Source organism: Strix aluco, chromosome 18 (genome assembly GCF_031877795.1).
Source record: "Strix aluco isolate bStrAlu1 chromosome 18, bStrAlu1.hap1, whole genome shotgun sequence".
Lineage (NCBI taxonomy): Eukaryota > Metazoa > Chordata > Aves > Strigiformes > Strigidae > Strix > Strix aluco.
In genome coordinates, this window is record NC_133948.1 from 4,806,035 (window position 1) to 4,819,408 (window position 13,374).

The window sequence follows — 13,374 nt, forward strand, 5'->3', positions numbered from 1 at the left end:
TTTTCCTTCTCCTTTTCTTTCCCTGCCTCGCTGTTTTTATTGCTATCACAGTAACAACTCCCATCTCTTAAAGGGCTGAGTTTATTTTCAGTGAAATATTGGTTCCAGCAGCGGGTTATTTTTGGATTCAAGGGTAGAGGTCTACAGAAGGCGGGCAGCCCTGGGCTTCCTGGCTAAAGCGCCACTTCCCACCGTGCTGGGCTGTGCCTGGCACCCCTGTGCGCACCCCCAGGCTCCCGCTGCGCACCCCCGTGCACACCCCCTCCCTCTTGCCTGCCCTTTCCGAGGGTCCCCAGCCCTTTGCACAATTCCTTGCCCCCCCCCTGGGGCTGCCCGCTGCCCCCCCCCCCCCGCAGGGCTCCTTGCACACCCCCCGGGTGCCCCGGGCCGCCCCCCGCGCCCACCTTCGCACACCCCCGCGCCCAGCTCTTCGCTCCGCGCCCGCGCAGTGACGGCGGCGGCCGCGAGGGGGGGGCCGTGCTCTTCCCGGCGCTCCGCGGCCGCCGAGGGACCCCCCCTCACCCCCCCTTCTCGCCGCCCCCCGCTCGGGGGTGCCGGGGCGCACCGGTCTGGGGCGGACCCCAACCCACCGGCGGGGAGAAACTTCTCCCGGCCCCCGCGGTAGGGGGAGGGGGGGGGTCGCGGAGAAAAGGGCACACGGGGCTCCTCTGCCCACCCCATCCACACCCCCCCCGGCTCCCCAGAGCCGCGTGTCCGGGCGGCGGCGGCCCCCCCGCCCCGGGGCGCAGAGGGGCACCTACGGGGCGGTCCCGACCCCCCCCTTCCCCACCCCCCGCAGGTGAGCCCGGCGGCGCCGCCCCCGCCCGGCCCAGCCCAGCCCCGGCTCGTCTGTCTGTCCGTCCGTCCGTCCGCGCCGCCGCAGCCCCCGGCACAGCGCCCGGCTGCCCCCGGGGAGCGCTGCCGCTGCGGCGGGCGGGGGCGGCGCCGGCTGCCCCCCCCCCCAATCGGGGCGGCGATGCGGCGGGGGCGGCCGTGAGCGCGGGGCCGGCGGGGAGCGGGGACCCCCCCCCCTGCCCCCCCACCCCTCCGCGGGGTGCCCGGCCCCGCCGCCGGCCGGAGCCGCGCAGCGGAGGGGAGCGGGCAGGCGCGGGGGGAGTGGTTACCGGCTCCGCCGCGACACCCCCAGCCCCCCCCCCCCAACCCCCCCGCCGCCCCGTTAAGCCGCCCCTCTCCAAATAAATCAGCACCATGACTACTTCTGGGCATGGAACAAAGAGGATGCGCTCCCGGGGCCCCGCGCTGCTCCTGGCGCCGCTGCTGCTCCTGTGCCGAGGTAACCCCCGGTTCCGCCGCCGCGACCCCGGCCCCGCGCTTGTTTGTTTCTTTTAAACTCTTTTTATTTATGTTATTCCCTCCCCACCTCCCTATTTTTATTTATGGCTGTTTCCCCTCTCCCAGCCCTCCCACCGATGTGGCCGAGGAGGGCGGTTATGCCCCCCCCCCCCCCACCCCCCGGGCGCTCCGCGCTGCTCTGCGCGCCCGCGGATGGGACGCACCCAGATCCCCATCATTTGGGCTCACAAAGTTGTCCCCATCCATCTCCACCGCGGCAGTCTGTGGTCCCCCTCCCCGTTGCGTCCACAGTCGCCTCCCTGTGTGTGCCCCCCCCGCATGTCGCAGGCTCCCGGCCCCCTGCGTGGGGGCAGCCCTGGGGCTTCGGCCGCTGCCAGCGGGTCGCTGCCGGCTTGGGGGAAAAAAGAAAAAGTTTGGGTTTCCCGAAGCGCTGGGGGCCGGGGAAGGGTGGCGGGGTTGGGGCTTCCCACAGGGCTCCTGACCCCCCGCTTCTCCCTGCCTCTGGCAGTCCTCGGGTGGGTGGGTGGGGGGAAAGATGTACAGGAGTTAAATTTCCTCGGTAAAATAATACTTGTGCTGCTTTTCCTGCGCTTAATTTTAAGGAGAGGGGGTTTCCATGGGCAGGCGGGGGGCAGGATCAGGCCCTTAGGTGTGAGCTAAGGTGGGATTTCCTAATTGTGGCCAGCTGTGAGGCAGCACGCCCGTGGCTTGGGGAGTGCGGCTTGGAGCAGCTCTTTTTTTAAATTTTATTTTATTTTTCTCTTCCCCCTCTGCCCCAGCGGAGCTCAGGAGTAGCCTTTTGGGTCCCAATTGCGGGTGTTTGCCGGGGAAAGGCTCATCCCCGGGCTGGCAAGCCAAAGCGCAGCCCCTGGGAAAGTCTTTTGCAGGACTTCTCTCCTGGCATGTTTTCCTCCCCTTGCTCATGTGAGCTCCCTGGCAGATGTTGTTTTTAATAAATAGAGGTTGTTAAAAGCAAATTAATTAAGGTGCATCGGTGCTGAAGTTGCTCAGTGATTCCTTTGCCTTTACTGCTGCTCGGGACGGTGCTCGCGTTTGGCCGTAGCGTGGAGCCTGGGCTGCTGGGGAAACTTCGGTGGGGCTTTAGGAATATGCCTAAAAGCAAGGATTTTAGGTGAAAAAGGGGAGTGATCCGTGGGAGGGGTCATAGCAGCAGCTCTCCTTCCTGGGGAGGGCACAGGGAATGCGTTGTAGTAGGGAATTGTTTCAGGAAAGGTCCCTGCAGGGACAGTAAGAATAATTTGCTAGGAAGGAGGGATCAGCCTTGGGGACACACACACGCGAGGGACGGAAGGGGCTCCTTGCTCTGCTCACCCCAAAAAGCACTGCTTGCCCCTGCCCTCCAGCTCCCTCCTCCGCCTGGCGTGTGTGCAGCCACAGGAGCACTGGGAAATCCTGTCGAGGAGGACACGGGGACTGGGGTGCAAGGTACAGAAGGTGGGGTGCAGGTCATGGGGAGCAGGGCACCCAGCACGGGATGCGGGGCACAAGCTGCCTGTGGGTCAGTACTGCCCCGGCGGAGCGACGGCTTCGTGTGGCCAGTGTGATGCCCTGTAGGTGCTCCATGAATCTCTGCCTTTATTTGAGGAGTTAAGAGCAGCAAAGGAGCAGGTTTTCTGTGCTTTTTTTTTTTTAATTGCTTTGACACATTAATGATAATCTTTTCACTGATATTCCCCCCTCCCGTCTCCTCCTGTGTGGGTAGCTACCATGGTGAGATTGGGCTGTGGGTGTAATTCTTCCAGCGCTCTGAGTCCTTAAACATATGGAAACCCACTTTGAAACAGTTTGTAACTGCAAACCTACCGTCGTACCCATCCCTCTCCCCTGCTCCCTGAATGCCTCCCTGCACAATGTGCGCGTTAGAAACTCGCAGTGCGCTTTCAGCTCAAGCTGTGAATAATGACTCGGTCCCCAGCCTGCGCCTCTCCCTCCTCTCCAGCATCCCTTCGCTTTCGTAGCGGAGCGCTGCCCTGTCGCACCCGTGGCAATGTCTGCGTGTGGAGAAGGGGTTTGGGATCTGGGGAAACCTCTTCCGAAAGAGGCGAGTGGCGGCAGTGCCCGGGAACACCTCCCGCTGGGGCTGTGCCGACCTTCCTGCGGCTCGCCGCGCTCCAAGTTGCCTTTCTCCTCTGGATTACAGGGGTTAACGAACCACATCTTGGTTTGGGTTGTTGCAGATGGGAGAGACACCTGCATGAGTCATGCCGTGGTGCTGCCATCTCTGCAAAGCTCCCAGCTCACACAGACGGTGGTGTTGGGCACTTGCCATTTTTCTCTATTTATTTGCCTTTGCTCCCTTCCCCCTTGCCGGGGCTGGCTCTGGGCAGGCTGCGTTTCAGGGACCGGAGGGGCACTGGGCTGGGTTCCTCCGGCATCTTCAAAGCGGGTGGCATTTGTTCGCCTGTCAGGCAGGTCCCCTAAATAGCTTTGTGAAGGTCCAATTAAGAGATCACTCTCCTGTCCCCGGGTCTCTGGTGGCCCGGCTGCTGGCGCGCGCGACTCCGAGCAGAGGGTGTGCGTGTGTGTTTGGCAGCCGAAGGCCGCTCACGCCGAGCTCGAGGATGTCTCTTGCTGGCAGCAGGCCCCCGTTTGTTGCTGGCATCTAGGCAGGGTTTTTGGCCGCCTTCCTTGCTGGCGGCGGCGGAGCTGTCTCCGAGGTTGTATGAATAGGTATCCTGTGAATGACCTGGATGAATTACCTGAATATTTTTGTTTTCCTGCCTGATGCTATCTCGCCGGCTCGGTCCCCTGCCCTGTGCGCGGGCAGCGCCGTGCACCCCGGAGCAGGCGTGGGAACGCGGGGCTGGCTGCTGACGGCGGTGGGTACGGCAGCGCGGGGACGGGGCGTGCGAAGCTTAGTGAACAAACCGACCGCTTCAGCCCCTGCGAGAGGCGCTTGGGCTGTCGTGATCCGTGCGTGAGGAAGGACCTGTGAATTGCTTTTAGACTCTGGCTCCAGGGAGGTGTGGGTGGAGAGACATTATGCTTATTTTATTATGTGTCCCTGTATCACTCTACATAATATGGAGGCACTTTTTATGCAGAGGCTCTTCAGGAACAAAAATGAAAGACCTGTATTATCTACTGTACAATAGATTTGCAGAATGTGATCATACAAACTGTTGAAATGTCAGTTATTTTCCCCACGTTAGTGCAGATCTCAACATTTTATGCAATGACTGTCCAAACTGATGTGATTTGGGGGATAGTGTGGTGGGGGGAGAAGTCTGAAATTATTATACTGCCTCTTGCTCCAGCATCCATTAGAGCAATATATTTCAGATATTCTGATTTTACTTCCCATCAGAGTAAATCTTGAGCAGCTCCTCTGAAGTCGGTGAAGCTGCTCTGGATTTATGCATCGCTGCTGTGATCGGTGTTGGGCTCTCTGGGAATGCAGGAGACAGCTGTGTGACTTGTCCTGTGCAGCATTTTTCACTTCAAAAATATCCTGTCACTGATGCTGCAGCATCCTTTGTATACTTGAAACGGGGAAGTCCACATCACTCACTGTTTTTGGGTTTTGATTATTTTCTTCAGTTTGTCAGGCTTGGTCATAGAGCTCCATTCACTGACACCTGCCTCTTTGGCTGATCAATAGTCCCTTGAGGTTTGAATGCCAAAATAGTTACACTTAAAAAAACGGAAAATCAATAAAGTGCAATTAATTTGCAGTATTTTATTACCAGGAATGATAGGTGCTCCAAGACTCTCACTCCAAGCCCTGTTATCTCTGTTTAAAGCAGCTTAGCGTGGTGAGGAAGGTACGAGCGCAGGAGCAGCTGTAGGAGGTCAGAGCAGCAGGTCGCAGGCACCAGGACGTGCTGTGTGTCTCAGGCAGGATTTTTGGATCAGGGATGTGTTCCTGAGCCGGAGATGGCATCCATTTGTTTAGTTGCTGTGATGGGTTTGCCATCATGGGTTTGGTCACTCTTTGAGCCCAGGCAGATGTCTGGTGTGCACAGCATCTCTGGGCAAGGACTCCCATGTTTCAAAGAGCCTGGAGAGAGGAGTCCGTGCACCACGGAGCATGGCAGGGATTTGGGCTATGTAGCATTTTAGGCTATGTAAGGTTTTGCCATTTGTGCCTATGGGATGGTTTACACCCTGGTGACCCCACAATGAGTCGGGATCCTCCTGCCCTTCTCCATAGCTCCTCAGAAATGTGCTTTGAAGCCGGGCTGCTCGGAGGGCCTGTGATGGCAGCTGTCCCCAGAGGGTCCCTTGGCTGAAAGGTGGAGGAAGCGAAGGTATTGTGACTTGTGGCACTGGGTTATGTGGTGCTGCTCTTCCCCAGCTCAGTGGCTGAGGCTGATACGGAGCAAGAGTTTTGCCGTGCTGGAGAGGTGGCTTCACCGAGCAATGTGTCTCGCTCATGCAGGTGGCTGCAAACCTGTCCTGTCTCGGAGGTGCAGCTGGGGAGCAAAGGGGAGGTGGCAATCTCCTACATCCTGCAGGAAGCAAGCAAAACTAAAATATTCTGGCCTTAATAAATATCCCACTGAAATAAATACTGTCAGCTCAACAAATTAAAATCACTGAACTTGATTCCCTCCTTCTCCCCCCTGCCTAGATATAACTAATGTTTATTAATGACAAGCCATGACTTGATTTGTTGGCGTAGCATTAGCACTTACCCCTGTCAGTGGCTCAGCTGATGTGCTGGCACATGGTGGTAACGGAGATGCTTTCCCGACTACGGCTGTCAAATCCTCTCGCAGTAAGTGCCACGGAGGCTGGGGAGTGTGAGTTACCATGTGGTGCTCTAGATGTCGTGGAAGATGCTTCGATTTCATGCTGTCGGGAGTTTCCCAGCTGGCATTTCAGAGGAAGCTGTTCCCACGTGAGGATGGGCAGACAGAAATTACAAGCAAAGTGGTCCTCTGAGATAACTTACAGGGGTGGACGGGGATTGCTCAGTGTCTGGCTTTCCCTGGGTATTTCCATTCCCCTCTGTGACAGAGTGCTGCAATGGGAAGTAACGCAAGTGCTTCTTGAAGTGTCTGTGCTGGGTAAACTTGGGGTGCAAGAACTTCACTGTTTGCACAGCACCTTGCACGATGGACTTGAGTCTCAGGTGCAACGTAAATATTAAGCTTTCTTCCACACTATCCAAAAATTCTCTTGCAGCACACTTTCAGCTTTTCTTTGTTTACATAAACGTGTTTGTTTCTGACAGCATTCAAAAAGCTTCATGAATTTATGATGTGCTCCAGATTCAAGCACACTTTCTTTTTCCTTTTTTCTTTTTTTTTTTTGAAATGCTCTTTCTTCCCAAATTTTGGTGATGAAATGGCAAGAGGTATGCATATTTCAGCAGGCTATTGAGAGGCAATGTAAACACCATCTTTCATGGAAAATCAGTTTGTTCAAGTTCAAAAGCAGCCCAGCCTCCCTGCTTGATCAATTTGCCTGTCATAGGAGATGATTTTAAAAGTGGCGATTACGTCCTATCTTGTCTCTCGCAACTTCAGGCAAGGAAAGAAAAATGAAGTGTAGCATTTGATTTTTAACTCTGTTTTTTCTGATTTTTTTTTTTTTTTTTTTTTTTTTTGGTGATGGTGGTAGTCAGGGATGAAGCAAAGGGGTGCCCTGAGGGGAGAGGGATAGCCAGGAGCAGAGATGTTTCCACGAGGCTGCTGTCTGCTGAGTAGACTAATTGGAAACTGCGTGTAAACAAGCTCTCCTCATCTCACCGTGCCTGCACCAACTGGCCCTTGAGAGCCACTCTGCCCCGTTGCTTCCCCCGCGGTGGAGGAGGAGACCTGCAGTGGCAGAAGGGTGGGCTTCTAGTGACAAAGATGCTAAATCTTGGGGACAAGGTACTCGGGGCTCTGCTGTTGCATGGCCATGTCCTCCTGCCCTCGGGTTAAAGACTGTGCAGGGACCAGAGGTATGGTTATGGGGGGAGATGGTGTAAAACCACCTGTTAGGCAGCTCTACCTTGACATCAGTGATAGTGCCACAGAGCTGCCCTGGATGGAAAGAAATGCTGGAAAACCCCCATTGATGCAAGTCAAACTGGGGCTAAATGGAGAAGCAGGGACCAAAATCCTTGTTCTGGCCAAGCCAAGGGGCTCGGGAGGCTCCAAAGTGGGTGTTCCCCAGGACCAGCCCACTGGATGCTGTCGGAAATGGTGCCTCTGGGCAAGCAACTGTCCCTATCCCGAGCCCGTTTATCTGCACAGGGGTAACACGTGCCCTAAATACACACCACTGGGAGAGTTTGGTCACAGACTGAGGGAGCTCTGGGGGGAGTTGGCCTGGGGAGGAAAATATTTCTGCTAGAGAGGGGGGGAAATGTCATCCTCATTACCCAAGAAATAAAATCCTTCAGAAGATTAAATTAGAGGTGCAGATATCTTTGGGGTTTTTTTTTGTTTTGCTTGTATGGGAACATTTCAAAAACAGATGGCAAAGAAGAGATTTATTTCCCGTTAAGTGCAGAGGGCTGGTGCACAGGACCTTATCTGCTTGTGGGCCCTGTAATAAACCTGCCAGCAGGTGATTTAAATCCAGTTTTTCTGATTGGGAGAGTAGTGGAAGAAACAGGGTTTATGTTACTTATGAATTTTATGGGTAATGTTAGATTTTTAAGATGCGGGAATGATCGGGACATGGCTCTGTAGCACCAGAGACTTTCATTCCTTTCATAAAGGATCTTTCCCGAGTCAGAAAAATGAACCATTTTACATTATTTAGCAGTTGGGCTGCTGAAGCCAGCTGTTTGCATGAGTGACAGACGCAACTATTTTATATCTCGGTTTAGGAGTTGTTGTCAATTAGCAGCAGCTTTTGCTTAGCAGCAAGACCTTTGCCATGATGGTGAAGGAGGGCTGCTTAATGGATGCTGCAGCTCTTGAAACAAACATTTATGCTGCAGCTCAAAATAAAGATGAAACTCGCACCAAAAAAAGACAGAGTCCATGCACCCTAAAAGGGAACCCTTGAGCAGATGGAGCAGGTTTCTATGCAACGAGCAGTAATTAGAAACTCAGCAAATAGTCAGTAGCTGTTGACTGTCTTTGATTTTTGATTGAAAAAGAAACAAGTCTGAGATGAGTTTTGGAAGGAGCTGGTCTGGATGTGTGCGTGGGGCGAGTCCCTGGCCGGTGTGAGTGCCCAGTGTGGCAAGAGACAACAGCCTTGTTGCCTCTGTCCCTGATCCCGCAGGGCTATGGCAGTCTGAAATGTCACTGCTGGTTTTGAAAGGCACTTAGAGAGCTGGGGGTAGAGGACTGATAAACACAGAAAGTCTGATTGTCCTTCATTGAGCACAAAAAGGACACAAGGCAGACCTGCACAATGAAATGGGCTTTTAAAATGTTGCAATGGAGGCATCTAGAGAGGATGGTAAAAGCTCTCTGGAAGCAGCAGAGCTCTGTCAGGGCAAGTGTGAAGGCCAGTGTGCCTCAGCCATCCCCAAGTCATGGGAATTAGAGCCGGAAAAGTTGGTGATTAAGCTGCCTTTCCCATCTCCGATGGTTGTTCGGTACAGCCTGTTCCTGAGCGTGGCTGGTTTTCAGTGATGCAGGCAGCAGGACTTCTGCCGCTTCCTTTGGCAGAGCGTTTCACAGCCTATTAGACCTCTCCCATATTCCGCCTACGTTTTTCTTTCTCTGCTGCTTTCCATCATTTATTGGATGACCCGAATCCACAACTTTCCATCCTTATCACCCATCCAAAACTGAACCCGGGCAAAGCTACAAAACAGGGACAAATGGTTAAGCAGCAAGTGGGAAATGCTCAAAAGAAGCAGCTGAGCCTGGCATGTAAATACATTTACAGTTGGAGGTTATTTGGAGAATAAAGGGCAAGGACTTGAAGTGCACGTGGTGATGAGCCATAGATTATGCTCTGTAAATACTCAGAAGGCAGTTACAGTTGCACTATCTAATTCATCTCCCACTAAGACGTTCTCCTCCAAGGTGTTTGAAAATAATGGAGTAGCTTAGTTACTAACATTATTAAATCCTCATCTCTGACAGCTACGAGAATTAATATACAAAGGTTTCCTCCTCTTTTTTTTTTTTTAAATGCAGCTCAGTTACTCATTTCCTGTCTTTTGCTTCGGAGTAGCCCGCTGAAAGTTATTAGCATGAGTATTGGTGCAAAAAAGGCTCAACTCCATTAAACAAGAGAAACAAGTAAGAGAAAAACAGGAGATAGCATGAATTTTATTGCAGTCAACGCATTTTTTTTTCCCAATTATTAATCATTCATTGTTCTTCCACCTGTAGATCTCAAAGGGCTTTAGAGAAGAGAGTGGGCATCATCAAAGACATGGTCCATGCTCTCCCATCGTCCCCACGAGTGGCCTCAGGGCAGCAGCGCCATGCGTAAAGCCCTGCTGGCAGGGAGAGCAGAGGTGTTGGGTGAAGCTGGGCTGTGGGGTTATGTTTTTTGAAGACAGCTGATGTTGTGTTGTTTTGGGTTTTTTTTTTTTTTTGCTGCTGCTCTTTGAGCAATGAGGCTCACCTTGGATGGGAGGCTGCCGAGGTGGCATGACCAATCCCTTGGCCCTGGTGTGCTGAGCACTGCTCGGACACCATCTCCTCCTCCGTGTCTCAGCCCTGGCTTGTTTTGGTGGCTGAGCTGCTTGGCATCTCCAAGCCCCCTCCTTGGCACTGCTGAGGCGTGTGGGTGGGTGTCAGGGTGCTCTCAGGCTTCCCTAGGGTTGACATCACCAGGCTGAGTGCTGTGAGTTCTGTTAGGGAAGGGCTGAACTAACACTTGTGTCTATTGCTGAGTTTGATTTGCACCAGCCTGTTTAAAACCGTTATGGGAAGTCTTAAGCAGAAATGAAGAGATGGAGTTAATGTTCTTTACTGCTGAAATCAAAGACTGTTCTACAGAGCAAAGCCCAGCCTGTGGTGCCCACCCCATCACCCCCCTGGTGTGATGGAGCTGGGCAGCCCATGGGGACTGGGGGCATCTTTTCAGGGACAGCTGTTCTTCAGATGTGACCTTTTAAAACCCACGTGTCCATGTTGCACACCTTATTTCACCACAAAGTCCTCTATATTTGCAACACTGTTAAGTGTCATTACTGATGTCTGCTGTAAGCCCTAGGGAATGCAGGCTTTGACAAGTATCAGCTCCTGGGTGCAGCTTCAGCTATGTCTTATCAAAGCATCCTGCTCATCCAGAGTTAAAATATCTTCCTTCCTTTCTCTGAGCATATTGCAGCCCAACACATTAAATGCATTAGAAAGCTTTATTGCATTTAGCCAATTAACAAAAAGGGAAAGTCAAAGAGAAGTCATTGCTTTGGTTCTTACACCAACCAGCAAACTTTTAGATGGTTTTCCAAACTCCCCTAGGCTCTCTGTCCCCACCACACCCTCTCCTTTGCTGCGTGGCAGCCCCCACTAGCCCTCCCACAGCCGGCGGTGCCGATAAAGCCAAGTCCAGTGCGTATCAGCAGCTGGGCTCCCTGTGTCCCCTGGCAAATGCCCCTGCAAGATGTGGAGTCCCCGCGGGGCTGTGCGAGCCCCATCCGACACGAGCAGTTTACGTTTGTCATGGCTGAAAAGCCCTCAGCCCTCCTGTGTGCCTGTGGTCTAATGCACTTAAAAAGCTGCTGATAAATCACAGCTCTCCCGGCTGCGCGTGATACGCGGCCGATGCTCAGCCCCAGCGGAAGGTTAGGTGGGGAGGGGGTCTGTAGCCAGCCGGGCTGAACTGACCCTGTATTGCTGCCACTTCAGCTGGCTCCGTGGACTCGTGTTCGAGGCAATGACCACCGTGGGACTGTGGCCATCATGAGCAAAGGGCCAAGAGCAGGAGCAGCCCCAGCTCTAGTGTGTATCTGTCGAAATGCTCAGCCCGGTTAGGTGTGCGGGGTCTGGGAATTGCCGTATCAGACTCCAGTCTGGGACTTCATCATCTGAGTTATTATCTCCAAAACACAGTTATCTCCCTGAATGGCAGTCTCCTATTGAAAATGATCTCTTTCAGCAGGGCACTTGCATTTATTTACTGCACAGCTTCTCCCATTAGTATAATCATTACTCCTTGGACTGGGTTTGAATTCAGAGCATCCCACTGTGGTACTTAGAGAATTAATTACAGAGATGAAGGAATTCCTCTAAAGACTTCTATGAATTGGTCTGGTTGAAGTGTTTTAGCTTTGCTTCAATTGGTGCAGCTCTTGTCAAAGGATTGTGAGAAAATGCATGGGTCAGTGATTTAGATTAGGCAAATTACGTTAGAAAAATTGATTTGATTTAGAAAGTGAGCTTTCAGATCACAGGGAATTGCCTGCTTCTTTCTCTGCTGTGCTGCTTCTCCCTGAGGATGAGCAGAGGCAGATAATTCAGGGTTAAAGTAAGTGGCTATTGTAAAAGGTTTGTCTGAGAGTGGACGAGAGATGGGTTGACACATATCTTTAGATAAATGATTATTGACCCTTATATTGCTATCTGTGCATCAGCTGGAGATACGGACGGATGGGATCGCTTATAAACAGGACTCACAGGCAGTTTGTGTGGCTTGCTAAAGAACTGGGTCCCTATTTTTAGATTTGGGTTTGTTTTTTTTCCCCCCAGAAATGGCATTTCTGTACAGCATACCTTCAGAGTCGGCGCAGCTCTGGCAATGTGTGTTGTGCGGTTGCCTTTGCCAGCCCAGCGCCTGCCTTGCCTGGCTCTGTGCTTAGTCATTCCTGGGGCTGGGAATTTGCTTTTCATGGGGTGTTTTTACTTCCTCAGATCAAACTGAGCATTTCCTTCTGTCCCTTGTCCTCGTCTTAAAGGGACTGCAGCCCCTGGGCTGCAGCGGGATGATGCCAACAGCGGGCACGTTGGGCAGTGTCTCCTTGGAGGATCAGTTCCTAAAAAGCACCTTCTGAATGAGCAGTTCCCTTCCCTGCACGCTGAGGAGTTTCTTCCAAGTTGTTCTTCTAATGAGCTGTGTTTCGCCTGTGAGAATGATGGGTTGTGAATGCAACGGCTCTGGCCGGAGACCCAAAGTGTTCATGACTGTTTGTGAGTCCCTTACTGCTGCGAATGGGCTCGATGAGTTTGTCAGGGTAGCAGGGATCAAGTTTGGCAGCAAGTGTTTCAGTTTTCACTTTGTAAAATTTATCTTTTAAAAAATAGTTAAGGAGACGGGTTGTGTCTAGCAGTGCTTTTTGTTTCCTTGTCACCTTGCAAAACCCTTTAAATTCCAGCTTATTTCCAGGTACGCTGGAGAGATCTCACTTGTGGTCTGGCTGGTGCCATTTCTTTCCATAGCGCCACCGCCATCTCCCTTGGCGCAAAAATCCAGGTGTGGGGGTCTGGTGTGCCTGTGCCGTTCCCTCGCCCCCAGCGTGGGCACGAGAGGTGCGGGGATCCAGCGGAGCCCATGTGGCTGGGTGCCCCCTTCGGCTCCTCCCCCGGAGCCGAAGGGGGCACCCAGCCACATCGGGCACTGTGCAGACAGCCTCTTCCATACCCCATCCTGGGGCTGGGCAGTGAGATGGCAAGTGTGAGGAGAGAAAGGATACTGGGGAGCGCTGGACCGGAGGCTCCCACCAGCAACTGAATTCAATGCTGCAAAAAAGAAGTTGCAAAAGTAGCAATCCATCTGTCCACTTAGTGGGAGAAACCTAAGATCATTTCACAGTAATCAGCCCCCTGGTGTTTAAAAAAACCAAAAATACTACAGGTTTTTGCTTTAATGTGGATAACTGGCAAAATCTACAGTACATTAATGTGCTCGGAGTCTGTGGGGCTTTTTTTTCTCCTTTTGACAAATAGAAGCTGTATCATATTAAAAAATAATATAAGAAAAAAAAAAAAGATTATCTTTGCTTTTTAGATACCATGTATCTGCCGTAGCATTTCGGAGGTATTCTTTCCTCCCTGAAACTCTCTAGTTAATTACCAGCAGAGTTATCGGCAAGTGGATGTTTTTCTTCGCCGCAGGTACAGTTGGATGGTGAACACTGTCATCGCCACATATCTCACAGTAATACATTCTCAAGGTGATGCATTATGCAGGTGCGTTGCCATGCTATAGCTGCTTGGCTATATCAGTGTCTCCATTAAAATC

The 13,374-nt window shown here is 52.5% G+C and overlaps 1 protein-coding gene across 1 annotated transcript in view; it reads left to right on the forward strand.

The window, feature by feature from the left end:
- The first annotated feature begins 1,171 nt into the window (after positions 1-1,171).
- Positions 1,172-13,374, forward strand: part of TMEM132B (transmembrane protein 132B) — a 256,832-nt gene continuing 244,629 nt past the window's right edge. Inside the window, exon 1 of the mRNA XM_074844343.1 lies at positions 1,172-1,294. Coding sequence (XP_074700444.1) covers positions 1,210-1,294 — 85 coding nt within the window. The 5' untranslated portion in view covers positions 1,172-1,209. The remainder of the gene's footprint in view (positions 1,295-13,374) is intronic.